Below are 23,086 nucleotides of genomic sequence, written 5' to 3'. Positions count from 1 at the left end.
CCACACAGATGCAGAAACACACCCTCCCAGACCACACAGAGTCAGTCATGGGGTCTTGCACGCAAACCGCCCTTGAGACTGACATGTGCTCCGTGTGGGTGTTTGTATAAGAGAGAGAGCATCTGTGACAGTGCAAAAGCTACAGGAAAAAATGCCTTGATTGCTGAGCTACTAGTTATATTGTATATAATGTTGCATCTCCAAAGAGTAACACGTTCGCTCTGTGTGAGCTGGATGGGTAGATTTATTTGTTCATGTCTAACAGTCTTTAAATGCACTGAACATGCTGAATGTTTTAATGTGTTGCCTTCAGCAGTGATGAGAATGTCTCCGGAGCCTAAACAAAACACTGTTTTCCTGTGTCTCACCTAGGTGTGTGAAGGATGTCTCGTGCACGCCAGCCTCCTTTGGTCACTGGCATCTCACCCAATGAGGGCGCGCCGTGGACCAAAGTCACTATTCGTGGAGAGAACCTGGGCACCGGACACAATGACCTCATAGGTAATACACATCGGAATTATATCGTATCGACCGAAATTAAGAAATATATCGTGATATCAATTTTGGCCATATCGTCCAGCCCTAATTGTAAGTGACAGTAAAGACATGTTGCAAACATTTTATGTTATTTTAAATATTCTGTTTATCAAAACATCCTGAAAAAAAGAATCATGGTTTCCCTAAAAATATTAAGCTGCAGAATGGTTTTCAACATTGATAATAATAAGTAATAGTGATAATAATCATAATAAAACCTTTTTACATTTTTTTAATAATATTTCAAAAATTTTTGATTAAATAAATGCAGTCATTTTGAGACTTCTTACAAAACATTTTAAAAATCTTATCGACCCCAAACATCTGAACACTTAAATTCAGACATTTTCTTCTAATTTAGCAAAGTGAAAAAAAAAATGTTAAAATGAATGTCTTCTTACAGATATGATCAGTCTATGAAATCTGGAGAAAAATAAATGGCATAGTTTAAATAGATGCTGCATAATATTTTAGTTTGCAACTCAGTGAATCTGTAAAACAAGAGGTGAAACTAAAAGCTAAGCAAAAATCTGTATTTTTTTTATTGTTAGCTATATTAAACACAGATCTTTTTTGTAATTAAGCAGCAAAAACAAACAAAAGGGGAAAAAAACACAGTACAGTTCAATGTTCACAGACCTGATCTACAATATAATAATTAGTTTTTTTTAATGGGCCTGGATGGTCACATCAAATTAGATCAGCACTCAGAGTAAGATGCCATTAAGGACCTGAGCTGAGGCTAATTTGGCCATTTGATTTCCTTTTCTCTTGGTCTTTGTCTGTCAGGTCTGTCTATCTGTGGTCATAACTGTTTGCTGACAGCAGAATGGATGTCTGCTAGTAAGATAGTGTGTCGAGTGGGTCCTGCTAAAGATGACAAGGGCGAGATCATCGTCACCACCAAGAGCGGAGGTCGAGGGATGTCCACGGTCTCCTTCAAACTGCTCAAACCTGAGAGGATCGGTGAGCCACACACACAAACTCACGTATACACACTCTGTGTGCGTGTTTACAATGCTCGATCCTACACCAATTATGCTTAACCCTGACAAGTTGTAAGGTCACTTAAACACCTTCTGCTTAATCAAGATCTGCTTAATCAAAACACACATTGTTTTATACCAATTGAAGTCCCTTTATGTTTTGATGTGAAAAGAAAAAAAAAATTCTGATAATTTCGGATCTCTGTAAATGTGCTTTTTTTGCGTTCTCAACATATTATTGTGCATGTAAACACTCTCAATGTCTTTTATAGGCAAAATCACAATTTCGGTTTGATTGATTACACACTCCTTAAATGCACACACATGCTCTTTGAAGACTGCAATGGATTTTAAGATTTTATGTTTTTTGTGTTTAGGCATTCTGGATCAGTCTGCGGTCTGGGTTGATGAGTTGAATTACTATGACATGAGGACCGATCGCAACAAAGGAATCTCTCCTCTCTCGCTGAGGCCGGCCAACCCTTTGGGCATCGAAATAGACAAGTAACGAAACATTCACAATTGCGTTTGTGTTGTCCACTTACGAACTTACAAAGTAATACATTTACACCTACAACTAAGCACACGCATTGCTGTACTCAAATCACACACATGTGCTTCATTTCTGACTGTCTTTTTAAAACACACTCACATAGACCAAAACAAATGCATTTCCTTACACACTTCACCCAAAAAGCACTGCCCTGTGTTTATAGAAGTAGACTGCTGTGTTTATAAGGAAGGAGGTTCAGCCCATTGTGTGTATGTCTTCTACCTGGGTGATGTCATTGGTACACCATTTCCTTAGATAGGAAGTGAAACTCTTCCTTTCCCTGACCTCTGCAGCACCTCTAACCATTTACTTATTTGTGTCTATATATTCAGTCAAATGATATACACTACTGTTCAAAAGTTTGGGGTGAAAAGATTTTGTAATGTTTTTTAAAACCATTATCTTATACTCATCAAGTCTCAGTATAATTTGCAGCAGTGATTACTCCAGTCTTCAGTGTCACATGATCATTCAGAAATCTTTCCAATATGCCAATTTTTGTATTTCTTTCAAAAAATAAATCTTACTGTACCCAACGGTATACGGGTCATATGTATTTCATCAGTCTATTCTGTGACGCATCAAAAGACCCAGTGGGTAGGTGTATGCAGTGCTGTTTAAATGTGGACCGATCTGGTTTTCTCTGTGGTCTGTAGTGTGGTAGAGCAGATGGTCTGTGATCTGTGATGTATTCATGATGGGTCTTTATAGATCAGCTGTGTGGGTGTCTAACTATGTCTTTTGTTTTTCAGAGGGAAGGTTCCTCTAAAGGATCTGGAGAACATGTTCCCTGGGATGAGTGGAGACTTCACCAGCGAGAATTTCTCTGCCACCTGGTATCTCATGGAGAACCATTCTTCAACCAGGTCGGTCTATATACCATTTGTGAATCTGCCAAAATAGATTTGTGTGTGATGTGGTGTTATGTTTGCTGCTGTTCTAGCTTTGAGCAACTGCGTGCGGCTGTGGGAAGTCTTAAGAAACAGGCCAGTAAGAAGAATGAGGGCAGTCTGGCCTATGTGAAAGGAGGTCTCAGCACTTTCTTTGAGGCTCAGGATGCTCTTGCAGGTACGTGTGCTTAGTGTGTGCACATTAAAACATATAAACACAGCCGTAAGTAAAGACGACATGAAATGGCATTCTTGCATTTGACTGAAGGAAACAGAAGCAGTTTTGAGGGAAACAGAACAGTGTGTGGGAAGTAATATAGGGTGGGACTGGATTGTGTCCATGAGGATTTTGTTGCCTTTAGGTCATGTTGGAATCATTGTGTTAAAATTACTCATCCCATAAATACAATGTTGTAATGACCAGTGGGAAGTATAGGATCTCATTTGAGTCCCTTTTTGAGTTGATTGGAATTGAAGACTGGAAAAAAAAATGGCAATTGATCATAATACAATATAGTTTTTTGGACATTTTGGACACATTTTGTGGACTTCTGGTAAAGAATTGCAAAGCTTAGTTGCCAGAAAACATTGAGATTACCAAAATTTCAGAGTGCAATTATGGTTTAAATTACACACTGTTTTTCTGCTATCTCCCTTATATTCCCTCTGAGGAATATAATCTTGTTCTGATAGAAACGTTTGTGATTGCGATACATTTTTTTGACCTTCACTGAATACTGTAACTTAAGCTTAATTTCTTGTTTCACTGCCTGTATTTAGACCTGTTTGACAACTCACTGGGTTGGTGCCTGTATTAAGAAATAGGCCTAAAGTACAGCCTATTTAGACAATATGAATGCTAGATCTACCGTTTACCAAATTAGGTGCATGGGCCTTTTTTTCCCCCACATATCTTGCATCATTGTACACAGGTGTATGTGTCTCTACTCAGACTGCTCTCATCAGAGGTCAATGTCACCAGGCAGATTCTATTTTGAAATCTGTCTATGTGTGTAGGACTTGTCTCGGGTCACTTGTCTCGAGTCAAACAGAAGAACTATTCTTAGCACTGCGTGTCCGTGTGATTGACAGACATGGGGACGGATAACAAGGCGTGGTTGTCATAATGTTTAGATGAGGTTGTAATAAGGTTGTCATTGTGCTGAGAGGAAACGAGAGCGCAGGAAACGGAAGCTGCACTGATTCCCAGAGAAGACTCCCAAAACTTACCAGGCAGAAGTCAAAACATACCTCAGAGACAGAGGAAGCGTACCACACAGCATTCCGGACCCCGGGGGGAGCCGGAGGTTAGCCCTTACGTCATTGTGTACAGAAGTCTCCCAAATCCAGATGTGGAGAGAAAATAGACTTCATTTAGGTTTTTGTGCAAAGGTTTATCTTCCAATTTAAAGGCACTCTATAATATATATACTGTACATATGATCTGTTTGCATCCCCTTAAAATGTCTCAAATTCAGTTTGATCAAATTTAAGGTCAAAATGTCTTAAATGGTATAACACAAGTCGTAATTATCATTTAGGAGATCTTACATTTGGGGCAGAAGAACAGGAATTATGATACAGTCTAATGTGATTATTAAACTTCAAAAGGCTGTGATTAAATTAAATAAATGTGAGCGCTTAGGGATGTAATGGTATGAAAATTTCTTATCACGATTATAGTGACCAACATTATCACGTATTGTTAAAATGTGCTGGAGATGTTAAAAAAGTACCGACACATAAATCACTTCTTCAAGTTCTATATTTAAAAATCAACAAATAAAATGACTTTTTGTTTGCATAATCACTAAAACAATAACATTACCAATGATGTTCAGATTTTAAATGACAACTTGACTGACAACAGTTTAATAGCATGTTGAAGAGGTACAATCATATAATTAATTCATTCATATATTCATTTGTATAATTCCCTTAGCACTCTTTTAAAACCTCCCAGCTTTTTCGCCCTGTTTTCTCTCAAAACGAAACTACTCTACGTGCTGTGCGCACGTGAGACTGTTGCTTAAAACTGTGCTTTATGCTGGACAGTATTTATTTATCACAAGTTGCTCAAATCGCGGTAATCTAATATGGTTTTAAAAGATGAAACGGTAATAACCGTGGGGAATTTTATCATGATTTATCGTCAAACCGGTAATCGTTACATCCCTCCTGTTTAAACAAGTTTAATTAATTGAATTACTTGATTTATTTTGAGATTGTATAGGTTTGTTTTGTATGGACATACAGTATGAAAATGTCTTAAAAATTTGGTTTCAAAAACTGCATATACCCAGTGTTTGTTAAGACAGTGTAATATAAAGTTCAAAAGAACAGCATTTATTTGAAAAATAAATCTTTTGTTACATCATAAATGTATTTACTGTCACTGATTAATTATTTGCGTCCTTGTTGAATGCAGGTATTAATTTCTTTAAAAAAAAAAAAAAAAAGTAACTGACCCAAACCTTTTGAATGGTAGTGCAAATGCTCTTAAACATTAATTTTTTTTTCTCTCTCCCGCTTTTTATGTCTAGCTATCCATCAGAAGCTTGAATCGGATGGCACTGAGAAGGTAGAGGGCTCTATGACCCAGCGACTAGAGAATGTCCTTAACAGTAAGACGTAAAACCAAACACATGCTCAAAATCAAACACGATTACACAAAGCAGCTAAATTTAGGATCAGACTTGCATATGCATTCTCTTTAGACCATCAAAGCCACACATTTTACACAGACCTCGGTGTGTTTCTGTGAGTGCGTCTGCATGTGTTCGAGTCCACTCATATCCCAGTCATATCTCCATGTCAATTCTCTCACGTGACGGTAGGTCAATAAACACGCTCGTTTCCTGCGCACCGTACAAATAAACCAGTCACACACTGACATGCTTTCATCGCCCAACTCCTCCTCATCCACCTCACCACCCATCTTTACAAGTACATTTAGATGTATGTTCTTCCTCATAGCTCATAACTCTCAGCCAATCACAAACAGACTCAATGGTGGAAAAAGGCTGGTCAGACTTTTAGAGTGGTCAGGGGGCTGGTTCTTATTAAATCTGGCCAAGGGAATCCAGAATAGCTCTGACCACCCAAGAAGAGGGAGCATAAGAGATCTAGAATTTATTTCAAACCGGGCGAGAATGATTAAACCACTTTTTATCAGCTGTTGTCCTTCTACACCCTTTTCTCATCTCTTTCCATTTGCTCATTCCTCTCAGGAGCAAGTGAAACTGCTGACACCCTGTTTCAAGAAGTGTTGGGCAGAAAGGACAAGGCCGACTCCACACGCAACGCTCTCAATGTCCTCCAGAGATTCAAATTTCTATTTAACCTGCCACTCAACATAGAACGCAACATCCAGAAGGTGGCATCCTCCATGCATATACACGCACCTTTTTTTCTCTAATGCTTTCTCCTACACATTACCTTTCAACAGTTTGGGTACATGGATATTAGGGATATTTATTTAATTCATATATTTTTTAAGTAAGGACACATTAAATTGATCAAAAGTGACAGTAAAGACTTTTACATTGTTGCAACAAAAAAATGTTTTTAATAAATGCTGTTCCTTTGAAACTTTGAATCACAATTTATGAATCACAGTTTCCACAAAAATATTAAGCATCACAACTGTTTTCAATATTAATAATAATCAAAAAGGTTTGTTTCTTGAATACCAAATTCAGCATATTAGAATGATTTCTGAAGAATTTGACTCTTGACGACTGGAGTAATGGCTGCTGAATATAATAATAAATTACATTTTAAAATATATTAAAATACAAAACAGTTATTTAAAATTGTAATAGTATTATCACAATATGTGACCCTAGAGCACAAAACCAGTCATAAGTAGCACAGGTATATTTGTAGCAATAGCCAAAAATACATTGTATGGTTCAACATTATCATTATACAATTTTTCTTTTATGCCAAAAATCATTGGGATATTAAGTAAAAATCATGTTCCATGAAGATATTTTGTACATTTCCTACCATAAATATATAAAAACTTAATTTTTGATTAGTAATGTGCATTGCTAAGAACTTCATTTGGACAACTTTAAAGGCGATTTTTTTAAATATTTAGATTTTTTTGCACCCTCAGATTCCAGATTTTCAAATAGTTGTATCTCGGCCAAATATGGTCCTATCCTAACAAACCATACATCAATGGAAAATCTTTCAGATTATGTATAAATCTCAATTTTAAAAAATTGGTCCAGTTTTGTGGTCCAGGGTCACATATTTCACAAGTATTATAAAGTATTTTTGATCAGAAAACTGCAGCAGAAGTGACTTCTTTTAAAAACATTGCAAAATCTTACCATCACCAAACTTTTGAACGGTAGTATATACACCCTATGATATATAAAAATTATCTCTGAATGTTAAACTGACTGTGTATGTGTGTATGTTTTCTTTCCAGGGCGATTATGACGTTGTTATCAATGATTATGAGAAAGCCAAATCTCTGTTTGGGAACACAGAGGTCCCAGTCTTTAAGAAAGGTGATCTGATCTTCATTAATAATAATGGCTGATAACATATGTTAACGTGACACGCATCCTCTTATATACATTCACATTAGCTGGAGTGCTGTGTAAATGTTAAGAAAGATTGTCTGCATATGTGTTTGTAGTATATTCGGAGGTGGAGACGCGTATAGAAGCTCTGAGGAAACTGCTTTTGGATAAACTTCTGGAGACACCATCCACTCTACATGATCAGAAACGCTATATCAGGTGTGTGACAAGCAACTTGCAAAACATAACTGCAATTGCATTTCTAAGAGAATTGAAATAACAGTGAAACATCATTTTGTGCAGACTCACTTTATTCATCACCTGTGACAGGGATTTTTATGCTTTTTGATGCCAGGGACCCTCAAATATGAAAAAAAAAAATCAAAGTAAAAAGACCCATACTGTGTGGAAAAAGTAAACTCAAAAATGTTCATTTTAATTATAAATATTGATTTTATTTAGTGCTGTCAAACGATTAATCGCATACAAAATAAAAGTTTTTGTTTGCATAATATATGTGTATATATTTATTAAGTATATATAAATACACACACATACAGTATATATATTGAGAATATTTACATGTCTGTATTTATATTCATATAATTTATATTATAAATAAATATAATTAATATATCAACATAACATATTTTTCTGAATAATACATAATAAATATACACAGCACACATACATATATTATGTAAACAAACACTTTTATTTTGGATGCTAGCACTAATTTTATTATAACAAATGTTTTCAAAAGAAGTGCTTACCTTGGCTGCATTTATTTGATCAAAACATTTATAAGGTAAAAACAGTAATATTGAGAAATATTATACAAATTTAGTTGTTGTTGTTGTTGTTGTTGTTGTTGTTTTTTAATATGTTTTTAAATGTAATTTATTCCTGTGATACAAAGCTAAATTATCAGCATCATTACCCCGGTCTTCAGTGTCACATGATCCTGCAGAAATCATTCTAATACGCTGATTTGGTTCTTAAGAAGCATTTCTTATTATTATCACTGTTGAAAACATTTACAATATTTTTGTGGAAAGCGTGAAACTTTTTTTTCAAAAGATTGTTTGATGAATAGAAAGTTTACAAGAAAAGCGTATTTGAAATAGAAAATGAAATAGTCTTTCCTGTCACTTTTTGATCCTTCCTGAATAAAAGTATTAATTTCTATAAAAATAATAAAAGTATTCTAATTCCTACTGACCCTAAGCCTTTGAACGGTAGTGTAAATATTTTATACTTAATAATTTATTTTAAGTAATTACATTCCCTAACTTACACGACTTGTCGTTGTGTGAGGGGTTTAAGGGGGTCCTGAAAAGGACACAATTGATCTAATGATTTTGTCTCTTTTACTCCAGATATCTGTCAGATCTACATGCTCCAGGTGACCCGGCATGGAAATGTATAGTCGCTCAACACAAGTGGATCCTGCAGCTGATGCAAAACTGTAAAGAAGATTTTATCACAGAGCAGAAAGGTACGCACACACGCAGCTAGTCTGAAATAAATTGATGGTTCCTCTACATCTCTGAAGAGTGAAAGCAGTGTGTGTGTTCTTCCCTGTGTGTGTGTGTGTGTGTTTAGATAGAGAGCAGCCCGTGTGTGGTCTGGTCATGACCCTATAGAGAACAGGAAGTCCACAGAGCTCTATAGTGTGGCAGAGCTGAGGGGGGGTTTGCTGTCGAGAGAGACAGACATCGGGGAATACAAGAAGAGAGAGGAGCATAGATAAACACAGGAGATGATTGGACACCTGGATCAACACCAGCACTCATTTTTTATCAAAAGAAAGCGAGTAATTGTCCAAGTGGCTGAATGGTATACATCTTTATCTGTGAGAGAGAAACATGACATGTGTACACTATCTGGACATATTGAGTGTTTCAGACTATATCAACAATTTAATCAAGACTCAGGAAGAGCCCCAGAAAGACCTTTATTGCCATCTACTGTCAGAAAAGAGCTACTGCACCATACTTACCAGTTTGTCTTTGCTGGTAACCAAAAGGTTGCAGATTTGAACCTTACCACAGAGCGATTGTCCTATGATAAGTATTTGGAAGTAAATTTGCAGTTCGCCTCATGATTTGCACTCAAATCACAGTGAAAGAAAGAAAGAAAGAAAAAATAATAGTGTAGCATCATCTAGACCAGTGTTTCCTCATAAGCAAGGCTCAAATTTGCCTTCATCAACATCAGACCAGAAATGTTTCTTTTAATTCGAACCCGAATTGGCACTCTTAACTGACTGATATATCAGCCATGTGACGGGTTAAACGAAACCCTTCACTTTTATAAACGTGATTCATTATTAAATGCTGCCATATGTAGATGAACATTCATTGTGTCTCTCTGTGTCAGTGTGTGGTGTCGGTTTAGAGGTGGATCGGTCCTCAGCTCTGAACAGGATCAGCCTCTCAGCTCCGGTGAAGAGAGGAGGCAGCTTCCAGACACCTAAAGATGACTGTGAGTACAAAAACAGAATGATGCATACGATACACTATTGTTTAAATGATTTAATGTTTCTGAAGGATCATGTGCTACTGAAAAATTCAGCTTTGCCATCAAACGCATAAAGTACATTTTTAACTATATTAAAATACAATACTGTTATTGTATTAAAATTTTACAATATAATAGTTTTTACTGTTTTTAGCCTGTTGAGCATAAGATACTTCTTTTAAAAACATTTAAAAATCTTACCAATTTTATATACAGTTATACAGTAGTGTACATCTGGATATAAAATTATGGAAAATGTTCTGATTTGCTGTGATTTTGTTGCTTTTGTGCTGAATTTCACTTTCAGTTAAGTCAAACATGATATGATGTTTGAAACTGTGCCTAGTTAGGAAGAGTTGTGAAACTCATCGAAAACTCATTGTCAGCCGTTTCATTTCAGAAGCAGAATACAGCTGTCTTCATAATATTATATCATACATATTTTCTCAGCGTGGCACTATAAGAGCCCTCAGCAGGTGCGGTTTGTGGAAAAGCTCTCAGACGTGGTTATCAGCCAGCTGCCCAACTTCTGGAAACTCTGGATCTCTTACGTCAACGGCAGCCTTTTCAGTGAGGTAGATACACAGACAAATATACTGGAGTATATATAAGGAGTGTTAGAAACCAGGGCTAGTATAATTATGTTTTGATTACATACACATTGACTCATGTTGACTGTGTTGTCTTGGACAGACGGGAGAGAAGTCTGGTCAGGTGGAGAAGTTAAAGAAGAACGCCCGGCAAAGACAGAATGACTTTAAGGTCCGTAAAGCAGCTGGAATGGTTTTGTGCTTGTAGTCTTGTGATTAAGAGTGTGCGCATGAGCCACTAGAATTTAAGACCAATGATGCACCGAAACTTCTGAAACCGAAAATATTTGTCCCAAAAATTAATTTTCAGTTTCGGCTGAGACCGTTTAGAGGGCTGAAACTGTGGTGTATAATCTGTGTTTCTTCCATACCACATTTGGACTGTGTCAGTGTCTGTTTCATGTACATAACAGGTGAACATGTCAGCTGCGTGGGCGCTAGGGCTGGATTGACAATATAAAAATATACATTTCCCGTTCATTTTCATTTTGATGAACCATAACTTGTAGCACGGAATAAGCAGTGTTGGGGAAAGTTACTTTTTAAAGTAATGCATTACAATATTGCGTTACTCCATAAAAAAGTAACTAATTACGTTACTTAGTTACTTTTTATGGAAAGTAATGCGTTACGTTACTTTTGCGTTACTTTTTAAATCTGGACAGGGCTTGCTTGTTTGTTTTTAAAATAAAAAAGTTATATTTTTGGCAAATATAAAAGCCTTTTCACACCAAAAGTGAAATGAATAAGCCTCAGGCTGAAGGGAAAGTAAATGTACGTTCGTACTGTAGAATGCAGAAGAAGACATTTCAACACACTTCAGCAATAAACAACACACACAAATGTTGTCTAGAGTAATTTTTGCTTATTATTATGGTTGAACTGTATCATCGAAGGTCAGAAGCAAAGACATTGGTTAACATAATGGGATTAAATACATAAAGGATATTTGCGTTGTTTAACATTTAATTATTGCAGGTTCGCGTCATATTCTGAGTTGCATTATTTTTATTCATTTGGAGGAATACTGAATCTGTGTGTTTTTTCTTTTGTGAGTGAGATGAATTAATGCATATTCATATTTATTTTAGAACTACAGTAACATCTTGTTTTTTTGTGCATACTGTGAATGTCAATGGTGGCCTAAAGTGTTTGATTACCAACATTTAAAAAATATATATTTCTATTTGCACAAAACAAAGCCAATTTTGGGTAAACTTTAAGCAAGTTTGTTGTGCTGCTGCGTTCATCTGTTTCATATAAACTTGAATTGTAAAACAACTTGTTTTTTTTTCCAATTCAGTCATCTTGATCATTTACATTTAGATCCAGCTAAACCGGGATCATTGCAAATGCGGGCTGCTGTTTTTTGTTATTGATTCTGTTATTAAATGTTAAAGTACTGTTTTTTTTTTCACTTTGAGTGGCAGAAATTTTGGTCAATCCTTAGTAGTAAGGATTTATATTCATCCTTTCCTTTATTTTCTAATAAAGCTGATTTGATTTTCTCTCTTAGATTAAGTCATGAAGCTCTGTCAGCTTTAGAGATTCCTAATGACCTGCTGCAGGTGATTCAGGATTTACTGCAGGACCTGCGTGTGCACTGCCTGCTGACCACACTACAGCACACTGAAGAGGGTAAAACTATTCACTGAGCTTTTGTGAATGTCTTGGTTTCATTTCAGGCAAACAATGGCAAATGAGATTTCTGAGCTGTTCTACAGAATATTTGATTAAAATTACTTGCAGATAAGGTTATTGGTCAACACTGATCATCTCAAGATGGACTGGCTGAAATATCAGTCTGGCACTAATGTTGATTGCTCCAGATGAAAACAACAGAGGGAGCTCTAGAGCTCGCAACTAAATCTATTTTCATTCAAGTTTAGTATAAACAGCTCATTAGTTATTTTAGGGTTGCATCAAAACTGCTCTAGTGAACTATACTTTTATTCACAGAATTAACCGTAGATAAATTGGCGAACACTACTAGCTAGTCAACATCTGGAGCAGTATAAACTACATTTTTAGTAGCCAAACAAAATATTGTTCGAATATTTTCAAACCCTCACAAAATTGCAGAAATCCCTGCATCTTCTTTTTTTAGCAAAATACTGCTGTGAATTCTGCTGTCTATCACTAGGATTTTGACTTTTTTTTTTAATTTAATATAAATTAGGATGTTTAATAGTTGTATTTTGCTGTAAATTTGTAACTAATGTTGTAACTAATAGTCAACTACTTTTTCAAAAGACTAGCTTTCAGAGTTAAAATAGTTTCCTTAATACTGATGTTGAGAGAATGTGAGAAGATTTTAAATGTTTTGATTTAATGGGATTGATTATTTAATATTAAACTTTGTGTTGTTGTTTTTTAGACGTAAAGAGACTTGCAGAAAAAGAAGACTGGGTTGTGGACAACGAAGGAATCACATCACTGGTACATGTTTTATACTTTTTTAATATTTTATCTAGTTTATTTCATTCTAAAAACGTGAAAATCAAAAACCAAAGGATAAATGGTGTGTCTGTTTCAGCCGGCCCAGTTTGAGCAGTGTATGGTTCAGATGCTGCAGTCTCTAAAAGAGCCGATGGAATGTAAACCCGGAGAGATCAATGTACAAATATTCACACAACACTCATCCTCTGCCCTTCCACTGCAGATTATATGGAGAGTAATCAGTAATATTTGTGTTTTTTTTTGTTGTTTTTTTTTGTCCTCAGATCTTTAATCTGGATGTGGTTCAGGACAAAGCTTGTGAACAGTGTGTTTCTATCATGAAGGTACTGTGTGCTGTTTTTTGTGTATGTTGGGATTTGTAAATATAATCATGCCGTATAAAAATAATTTGTATGTCTCTGCTTGGTTTAGGTCTTTATTAAGTGCCTCGAACAGCTCAGCACCAAGACTGATGGAGACATCGACACCTCTCAGTGAGATTCATTTTATATAAAGTTCATTATAGATTAAGTTTATACCATTTCAACAGTAATTTTGATTTCATTTTCAAATCTCGGGTGGTGTAAAATTCTGTAAAAATATTAAAATTAAAAAATATATATATATTTTGTTTCTTGGTTTTCTTGTTATATGACACCTAGTTGACTTCCTACATGCTCATTATGCCATGCTAACTTTGATTTGGCAGACATATGTTTTTCAAATTATGTATATATATATATAGTAGCAATTAGTAATCGGTCAAAATGAAAATTCATGGCCAAAAACTAGTCTGCTAATTGCATACTCTTCTGTAGACTTAAAGGGATAGTTCACCCAGAAATGAAAATTCTGTCATCATTTACTTACCATCATGTCGTTCCAAACCTGCACGGCTTGCTTTCTTCTATGGAACACAAAAGAAAGTATTTTGAGAAGTCTCTGTGTTGTTTTTTTTTGTGCATACTGTGAATGTCAATGGTGGCCTAAAGTGTTTGATTACCAACATTTAAAAAATATATATTTCTATTTGCACAAAACAAAGCCAATTTTGGGTAAACTTTAAGCAAGTTTGTTGTGCTGCTGCGTTCATCTGTTTCATATAAACTTGAATTGTAAAACAACTTGTTTTTTTTTCCAATTCAGTCATCTTGATCATTTACATTTAGATCCAGCTAAACCGGGATCATTGCAAATGCGGGCTGCTGTTTTTTGTTATTGATTCTGTTATTAAATGTTAAAGTACTGTTTTTTTTTTCACTTTGAGTGGCAGAAATTTTGGTCAATCCTTAGTAGTAAGGATTTATATTCATCCTTTCCTTTATTTTCTAATAAAGCTGATTTGATTTTCTCTCTTAGATTAAGTCATGAAGCTCTGTCGTACTGTCCTGAATAAGCTATTTCACATAACAGATGTTTACATATACTCCACAAGACAAAATAATAACTGAATTTATAAAAATGACCTTAAAAATTAATCTTAGTACTGTGTGTCATTTCTTGGATGATCCAGGACTGTTTAGTAGATTGTTTAGATAGTTGTTCTATCACAAAATATATGTAAACATCTGTTATGTGAAATAGCTTATTCAGGACAGTATTACATAAAAAATAACATGCAATTTTCATGATCCCTTTTTTTTGGTTAAAATAATTAACATTTTCCTTATTCTGCAAGGGATATGTAAACTTATGAAGACAACTGTCTATTATATATATTATTCAGGCATTGAAAAAATAGTTTAATAACTGAATTTATAAAAATGACCTTAAAAATTAATCTTAGTACTGTGTGTCATTTCTTGGATGATCCAGGACTGTTTAGTAGATTGTTTAGATAGTTGTTCTATCACAAAATATATGTAAACATCTGTTATGTGAAATAGCTTATTCAGGACAGTATTACATAAAAAATAACATGCCATTTTCATGATCCCTTTTTTTTGGTTAAAATAATTAACATTTTCCTTATTCTGCAAGGGATATGTAAACTTATGAAGACAACTGTCTTATTATATATTCAGGCATTGAAAAAATAGTTGTTGTTTTTTTTTAAATATTTTTTTAAAGTCATTGTGCCAGAGTTACTAAACGGCAAATTATCGTTAGAGCGCAATTCCATAAAAGCGCAGATGGGAGGGGAACATTTTGCGGGTGATTTACTGAATTTACTAAGGTACACATTAAAGAACACTGACGCAACATCTCATTTCCATAATGACCAGCGCAATCTACCAAGAGCAGCGCAAATTACCGCCTGCTATATGACATGCTTTTTTTGGGCGTTAAATAATGCCGCAGTTATTGACGAGCGCAAATCTTAGTAAATCTCATTGCATGATTCATTTAAATACTTTACTCCCATAAATTTACTGTTCGAAAGGGAAACTCCTACAAATGCATATTCAATAAGGTGAGTCACAAAAATTACTCTGTCCACGCTTTTTCAACGCTAATTTCCCACTGCGTGTCTTTAGTAAATCCTGACAGTAGTTATTTAAAGCCAAATTAGGTTTGCGCTGGCGCAAGATGATAGTAAATCTGTATGAACTAAATTTAAATTTTTGTTTTTTTGGAAATATTCGGATCCAGATAAAAATGTGTCATGTTATTTTTATATATATATATATATATATATATATATATATATATATATATATATGCCGCCGCTCATTCAGTAAAGATTCAAACTGAACAGACTGTCAGGACGGACCTTTGTGCAAAATGGAAATGGTGTGAACTTGTGACATATATACATAAGGATATGACCGTAATTTAGGGCTGCACGATAAATCGAAATGGAATCGAGATCGCGATTCGACAGAAGCTGCGATTGTCATGCGTATCTTTCAGTGAAGCACGGTTCTATGATCAGCAGTAAATCTCCATCCAAAGGCGAGAGGGTGCTCTCGCGTTGAAACTCCAAATACGCCTCACAGAAGAAACCCAGAAAAGGCCTATCACTGCAGCTGAATAAACAGAAGATTCAACTGCTTTGAATGTGTCTCATTTAGAAGGCTGCGTCCTCCGGAGGTTGCATTCGAAGGCTGCATACGTCATCGAGGCTGTCTCATTTCAGAAAAGCAAGTAGGACACTCCGAATGCGACCTTCCAGTGCGACCTTCTTTCACAGGATTTCGGAGGATGCATGAGGTGTATCCTTCACTGCTACAGATAACCCACAATTCTTTGCGTCGCAGTGAACAACCGTTGTTCATTTGAAAAATGCCGGCGCCGACAGATGCACACACAAGCGCAGATGTGGTGTTTACAACTTACCTTAATTCGCCTCGGTAAAAACGGATAAACTTTGTTTTTAATAACCTCCTCCTTTTTTTCTCTAATAGATGCCTGCTGTATGTATGCTGCAGCTCCTCAAAGAGTTCTTATTATAATTTTCATTAAAATAAAGTATATTTATAATGCAATGCCTTTATCACTGCTTAAATACTATGAAATATGTTGCGTGCCTTATTCTGTGTAAGAAGCCACATCTCACAGAAGGATTTATTTCAAACACTCGACTGACGTTATGAAGTGAGTTTGGAGTAAAAATATCTTATTAAATGTGGTATTTTCACATGCTTTCAGATGGAGCAGCATTTACTACACAGAGCTGTAGTTCACTGAGAAGCTATGCAAACAGCTGTCATTATCGCGAACGATTTCTTCGATTTTTTTTTTTTTGCGTTACTTGTTAGTGAACTACGGCTATGTGTAGTAAATTCTGCTCCATCTGAAAGCACGTGATGATGATTTCCTGCTGATTACAGAACCGGCATTACTATCAAAATGCGCATGACAATCGCATTTGATTAATCGTGCAGCCCTAAATATATATATATATATATATATCCTATCTTTAGGCTGAATGTTTAAGTTTACAGTGGGAGTATAATATCAAGGTCTTCCTCTTTCAGTTTGTCTGTGGACTTGGCCTCGCCTGATCTTTTTGGAAGCATCCAAGAAGACTTCAGTTCAAAACCAGTAAGGCCATTTTTCCCCTCCTCTCCTGAATTCCAACTTTGTTCGTGTCCATCTTGTCTTTCTCTCTATTCACACTAATAATGCATATTTTAAAAAATACTGTTCTATAAAATACATACTGGTAATTTCAATATTCATATAAAATAAAAATGAATTGTGACCTGGCTTAGCAGTTAGCACATCAAGCTGTGGTGCTCGTATGGAGAAACCGGTTTGAATCTGACTTGTTGAGTACTCATTACATTCCTCCCTCTTCACTTTTTTTGATAATACATTTTCACTGTCAATATAAATGTCAGAAAATGGCCACATAAATAAAATGCAGTATGTGTGGACTGATTACTACATCAAGTAGCCCTGTGTGGTATTTTATTCACAGTAAACTGCAGAGGTGGATGTCACTGTATGTGACAGGATATTTGAGTACGGAGAATAGGAAGTGAGTATAGATAACAGCTGCCTTCATGCTGCTCTGACATGTTCAGCTCCTCACCTTATTTTAAACGATTAGTCACTGACTGAAATCCAAATAACAGTGTCGATGTGTAGTATCAGAACTAGAGTCATAGTATTACTGAAAGCTGAAAACCTTATAGATGAAAAGACTGAGAAAAAGAGAGAGAGAAACCAGGTAACGAGGCCATGGGTTTAAAAATTATCAAAACGAAACCTTGTTGATTGAAGATATTCACAGACCTCAAGTAAGCTTGAAGTGCTTCCTCCCTTCATTTAATCCCTTCTTTTGTGCTTATTCAGTAATGCTGTATGTGTGTGTGTGTGTGTGCACATATGCTTGAGTAAAAGTTTAAACCACACAAATAGAGTTTACAGTAACCCCAAAGCATATTTGGTCCCTTCCTGATGCTTAAGGTAGATTTAAAATTGGCCTAATTACTTTACTTTAGCTACAAAATATCAAAATAAATATGCATTAAAATGCCAGACATCATCTAAGAACAAACTTCTTTTTAGTAGCAATTATTTTTGCAACTAACTGGTCATGAAGGGGGATTTTTAGTGTCCATGAGAAGTCACTTCCCTTACGATTGCACAGGTGTCCTAGCAGAGCAGCCACAGGTGTACTTCATCACATCAACCATGTACACGTTCCACTAACATTTGGCAACCAGAAAGTACGCAAATATTTTTTGTGCAGATGTTGAACTGTACATATGATGTTGCTTTATAATTTGAAATGTGAAATTTTGGTTAAAATATTTGCACTATATTTCAAATAAATGCCATTTTGTTTAATATTTAATCATAAAGTGCAAAAAATAAATAAATTCAAATGCCTTGTGGGGCCACTGTATTTTTTGTTTGTGTTATTAGTTCTAAAGAACCTTTTCCTGAGAAAACATCCTGTGTTCCGTTATGGATGCCTTTGTCACAGTTTCCATCTGCAACACAGCAAACATTCAAACATCACACACAACAGTCATGTGTTGTGAAAAACAGCAGCTTTCTCTTCAGAGAGCACAATGCAGCAGCAGCTTACATGGGGTTTCCCCTAGTCTGCAGTGGAAGAGCTGCAGGTTTCCCCTCTATCTCGCTCTTTTTCTCTATTTTACTCTCACTATCCTTCACAGACTGGTTTATGGTTAAGTAAAGTCACAAACATACCCAATCATATCTATAATAGTATTGATTCAATCACTCTCAGACTATTTCTTGTTTGTGTGTGTGTATATATATATATATATATGTACAAGTAAGGGGTTAGTAGGATTTTTTAAATGTCTCATGCTCACCGAGGCTGCATTTATTGGATCATAAATACAGTAAAAACGGTCATATTATGAAATGTTATTGCAATTTAAAATAACTTGTTTTATATTTTTCCAATATTTTTCAAAAATGTTATTTATTCCTGTGATGGCAAAGCTCCAGTCTTAAGTGTCACATGATCCTTCAGAAATCATTCTAATACAACTTAATGCAAAAATCTCTATATATATGTTCATTGTAACAGTTGCTGGGTGTGTTTTTTCTGGCCCATGTAGGAGCAACGTCTCCTCATCATCCTGAGTAACTGTCAGTATCTGGAGAGACGCACGTTTCTCAATTTGGCTGAGCACCTGGAGAAGAACGGCTTCACCACTGCAGAGAAGATCGTCAGGGTACACAAACACATGCACACTTCCCTTTTACTCCAGTCCACAGTTGGCATTTTCTTTTTTCTAAGTGATAACACATGTGTTTCCAATTTATGTATCTTTGTTTCACTGAAGTGAGAATGACTCACTTAGATTGAGGAGAAGCTCAAGGGTTTTTCATAATGGCATTGCAACACACTCACCCTAAGTGGCTTTTGCGCTGTGCAGAGGAGAGGGTGAAGCCCTCACGAAAGGTTATGGTTGACCTTTCCAGTAAATGCAGATGGTTTTGATGCAGATCGTAGTGAATCATTGGGATGGGCTCAAAGGGTTTGTGTAGATCATTGAAGTGCAATGAGAGCACACTCTGCATTGCACCTTTCAGAGAGATTTAACTCCGAATAAGAGCTTGATAACTTACAGGAGAGGTTTATTACAAGATCATAAAGTGATTCTGACATATTTATCTTGGTACAGACAAGAAAAAACATTGATTATTAAAGTCGTTTTCAAAGTGATTTAGAGCTGCATCACTATTGTTAATTATGATAAAGGATTTGAACAAAGCCTTTACTCTGAAATGAGGTTTACACTGACAGTGACCGTTAGCAGACCTTAACTTTATGCAAATATGTAGTGAAGCAGAGCAGCAGCTACCAATGTGAGTGCAGAAAGGGATCTGCCTGATAGAGTTGGACACGGCGGTTGATCCACCTACTAGAAACCAGCAGCTCAGAGAACCGGCCCTGATTGAATTGCTGATTTTTAAACCACAGCTTTAGAATTTAGTATTAAATTTCATTATATTTGTACCAAACTATGAAGAAAAAAAATTTTCCCCCAGTATTTTGTCTTGTTGTCCAGTGCAAATATGTAAACATTCTTAAATCAACATACATTTACGTCATACATTTGTACATTTACTTAATACATTTAGATACAAGATTACTTAAGATATTACATCTTGTTTTTCTGAAAAATGTATCAAAATCAAGGGGAAAATCTGCAAATGGGGTAAGAAAAATAAACTTTAATTAAATTAGAATAAAGTTTATTTTTCTTACCCTACTGGCAGACTTTTTTCATGTTTTAAGTGTAAAGTTACTTAATTTTGATACATTTTTTCAGAAAACAAGGCTTGTCTTCTTATGTAATTTTGCTTGTCAGGTGACTGTATTAAATATGTTTGTACTGGAAAATAAGACAAAAATACTTAGCAAAAATTTTTTTGCGGCATTTACATAAGATTAAATCAGTTTAAGAAGAACTGTGTTATTTATGAATGGTTTGGACTGGTGGACCTTTAAAAGGAGCAAAATTCAGGAATCAGAATATCCTAAGGGATGAGCTGATTTGTGCAAAAAAATTGTGCATAGCAACACAACAGAACACTCAGAACACCAAATAACAACACTCTTGCAACCATGCACAAACTGCAGGTGTTTTGCATGGACAAAGTTTTTATATTTTCTTCAAAATATGCCAAAGTCTAGTTAAAAATCAGTAACAACATTTGAACTACTTCTCAGAGAAGATTGACACTCATCTGTTAGGACAGACAGTTCCCAGAGATTTTGTCCCCTTTTGAGATGGTGCTTTCCATTCTGGTTTTTGAGGACTTCCCTAAAGTTCAACCCACCTCAGAATGATGGACATGCATGAGTGGTCTTTACTCATTCTGCAACAAAGTGTGTGATGAGCGCTGATCGTGTGTGATGTTAATGGTTTCTTAAGGTCACATGCACTTTTTGTATGATCAGCGGTTTGTGATTAAACTGAATGCATGCTCATGTTCTTCAGGTCAGCATAGAGGCGCTGAGACAGCTGGATGAATATCTGTTTGAGACGTACGTCGAGAAAAAATCTGATCCTATCGTCGGCTCTCTGGAGCCTGGCATCTATGCAGGATACTTTGATTGGAAGGACTGCCTGCCACCTACAGGTAACACACACCTCAATCATGTGACCTGTATGTTGACAACACTCTGTGGATGTTTCTAGAAGACTTTGTCTGTTTGAAACACCATCACCCTGGAGATGGTACTACAAACACTTTTGCTAGTCTTGATTCTGTGGTTTCAGTCTGCCATCATCGCTTTTATATCAGTTTCAGTCATGGTAGAGAGTGTGTTTGTGTGTGTGTGTGTGTTTGTGTGTGTGTATTTAGTAGGATTGGGTCTGTTGGTGCATACTTGACTAAATGCAATTGGTTATGTGAATCATTTGTGAACTTGCAAGAACTTTTCCTGCTTCTGAGACATTATAAGAAGAACTTGTTGAACTGTGTAAAACCAACCCACTACACTTCACCACTGCTCTGATTTAGCTCCCAGTCAGTTTGAAAAATCATTATATTTAGCTCCAGAACAGACAAGCTAATGTTATTACACAAGAATGTACGCTACTGTTCAAAAGTTTTGTTTCAAATATTTTATCAAAGAATCAAAGAATTTTATCAAAGAATCCTGGAAAAAAGTATTATGGTTTCCACAAAATATTTTGACATTTTCAACATTGATATCTATAAGAAATGTTTCTTGAGCCCCAAATCAGCATATTGGAATGATTTCTGAAAGATCATGTGACACTGAAGACTGGAGTAATGATGCTGAAAATACAGCTTTTCCATCAAAGGAATAAATTACACTTTAAAGTATATTAAAATAGAACACAGTTACTTTGAATTGTATTCATATTTCACAATATTAATGTTTTTTCTGTATCAAATAAATGAACCTAGGTTGAGCATAAGAGGCCTCTCCAAAATAGTAAAAGAATCTTGCTCACCCCAAACTTTTGAACTGTAGTGAAATAACCTCTTTGAAATAAGAATTAAAATGGTATCGATTCAGAATATAAAATCTTACAGAGCAAATATTTTTGTACTGGAAAAATAATATAAGATTGGTTCTTTTAATTGCTCCTTAAAAGTCATATGATATTTATATTATTATTTAAATACTAGAGGGACTTATAAATGTGGATGTCACACGCGTAGAGGAACAAGAAGTGATTATTTTAACAGTGCAAAGAAAATAAATAAACATACTGTAAACATAAAAATGTAAAAATTTGAAGTATGTTAAAGGGGATTATTTTGCTTGACCTCAGTATGGAGGAGGACATTTTAGACTTAATCAAATTTCTGACAACTAGGCAAAACCATGTCACACTTGTGAAGAGAAGCTGATAAGATTTTCCTCTCATCTTCAGATGGTTCCTTACCCCCGTTTAAACTTTCTTGAACCTTAAAAAAAGCAAGAACATGACTCATTGATCTACCTTTTCTTATTCCCGTTCTCTCTGACTCAGGTGTGAGGAGTTACTTGAAGGAGGCTTTGGTCAGCATTATCTCTGTTCATGCTGAGGTGAGATGCTCAAACCTTCAGTCGACAAATCGCTCATCTCTGCTTTAAAAGATGCCCTGTTATCTTACACCTTATGAATGCCACCTTTTCTGTTCCAAAACCTTATGAGCTACTTACATAGACAGCATTTAAAAGCTTTATAGGTACAGATTCAATGAAAAAAATTAGGCAGCAACAGTGTGTTTCATTATAAAGTACCTTGTTTTGGCCAAATTCTAAGACAGCATCACATGTTGTCTTTGTGGATAAGACAATCCCAGAATTCAAAGCGACAAGCTTGGTGAAAAAAAACTATGACAATCTGCACAGTCAACTGTAAATATACAATACCATTTGGAAGGTTGGTGCCATTTTTACTGAACGTTTCTTAAGATGACCAAGGCTGTATTTATTTGTTTGTTTCAGGAAAAAACAGTAATATTGTGAAATATTATTACGATTCAAAAATTATATATATATATATATATATATGGTTGGGGTTGCACCGACTAGTCGACTTAAATGCTCTGCCATGACGCTTTAACCATGACCTTGACTAGTTGCTGGTCCTATAGAGGGCGCAACAGGATAAGAAAT

The 23,086-nt window shown here is 35.5% G+C and overlaps 1 protein-coding gene across 1 annotated transcript in view; it reads left to right on the top strand.

Moving 5' to 3' along the window:
• The first annotated feature begins 378 nt into the window (after positions 1-378).
• The window catches only part of LOC107555744 (exocyst complex component 2-like), a 26,775-nt gene continuing 4,067 nt past the window's right edge, over positions 379-23,086 (top strand). Inside the window, exons 1-22 of the mRNA XM_016238623.1 lie at positions 379-501; positions 1,327-1,503; positions 1,901-2,027; positions 2,829-2,942; positions 3,020-3,144; positions 5,510-5,590; positions 6,197-6,342; positions 7,411-7,492; positions 7,624-7,726; positions 8,887-9,005; positions 9,890-9,994; positions 10,481-10,605; positions 10,724-10,818; positions 12,137-12,258; positions 12,998-13,059; positions 13,157-13,237; positions 13,344-13,403; positions 13,492-13,553; positions 16,980-17,046; positions 19,050-19,166; positions 20,943-21,084; positions 22,455-22,510. Coding sequence (XP_016094109.1) covers positions 384-501; positions 1,327-1,503; positions 1,901-2,027; positions 2,829-2,942; positions 3,020-3,144; positions 5,510-5,590; positions 6,197-6,342; positions 7,411-7,492; positions 7,624-7,726; positions 8,887-9,005; positions 9,890-9,994; positions 10,481-10,605; positions 10,724-10,818; positions 12,137-12,258; positions 12,998-13,059; positions 13,157-13,237; positions 13,344-13,403; positions 13,492-13,553; positions 16,980-17,046; positions 19,050-19,166; positions 20,943-21,084; positions 22,455-22,510 — 2,286 coding nt within the window. The 5' untranslated portion in view covers positions 379-383. The remainder of the gene's footprint in view (positions 502-1,326; positions 1,504-1,900; positions 2,028-2,828; positions 2,943-3,019; positions 3,145-5,509; positions 5,591-6,196; positions 6,343-7,410; positions 7,493-7,623; positions 7,727-8,886; positions 9,006-9,889; positions 9,995-10,480; positions 10,606-10,723; positions 10,819-12,136; positions 12,259-12,997; positions 13,060-13,156; positions 13,238-13,343; positions 13,404-13,491; positions 13,554-16,979; positions 17,047-19,049; positions 19,167-20,942; positions 21,085-22,454; positions 22,511-23,086) is intronic.

Source organism: Sinocyclocheilus grahami, unplaced genomic scaffold, assembly GCF_001515645.1.
Source record: "Sinocyclocheilus grahami isolate Dianchi unplaced genomic scaffold, SAMN03320097.WGS_v1.1 scaffold544.1, whole genome shotgun sequence".
NCBI lineage: Eukaryota > Metazoa > Chordata > Actinopteri > Cypriniformes > Cyprinidae > Sinocyclocheilus > Sinocyclocheilus grahami.
Note: the sequence above shows the minus strand (reverse complement) of the source record. Positions and strands in the feature narration are given on the sequence as shown.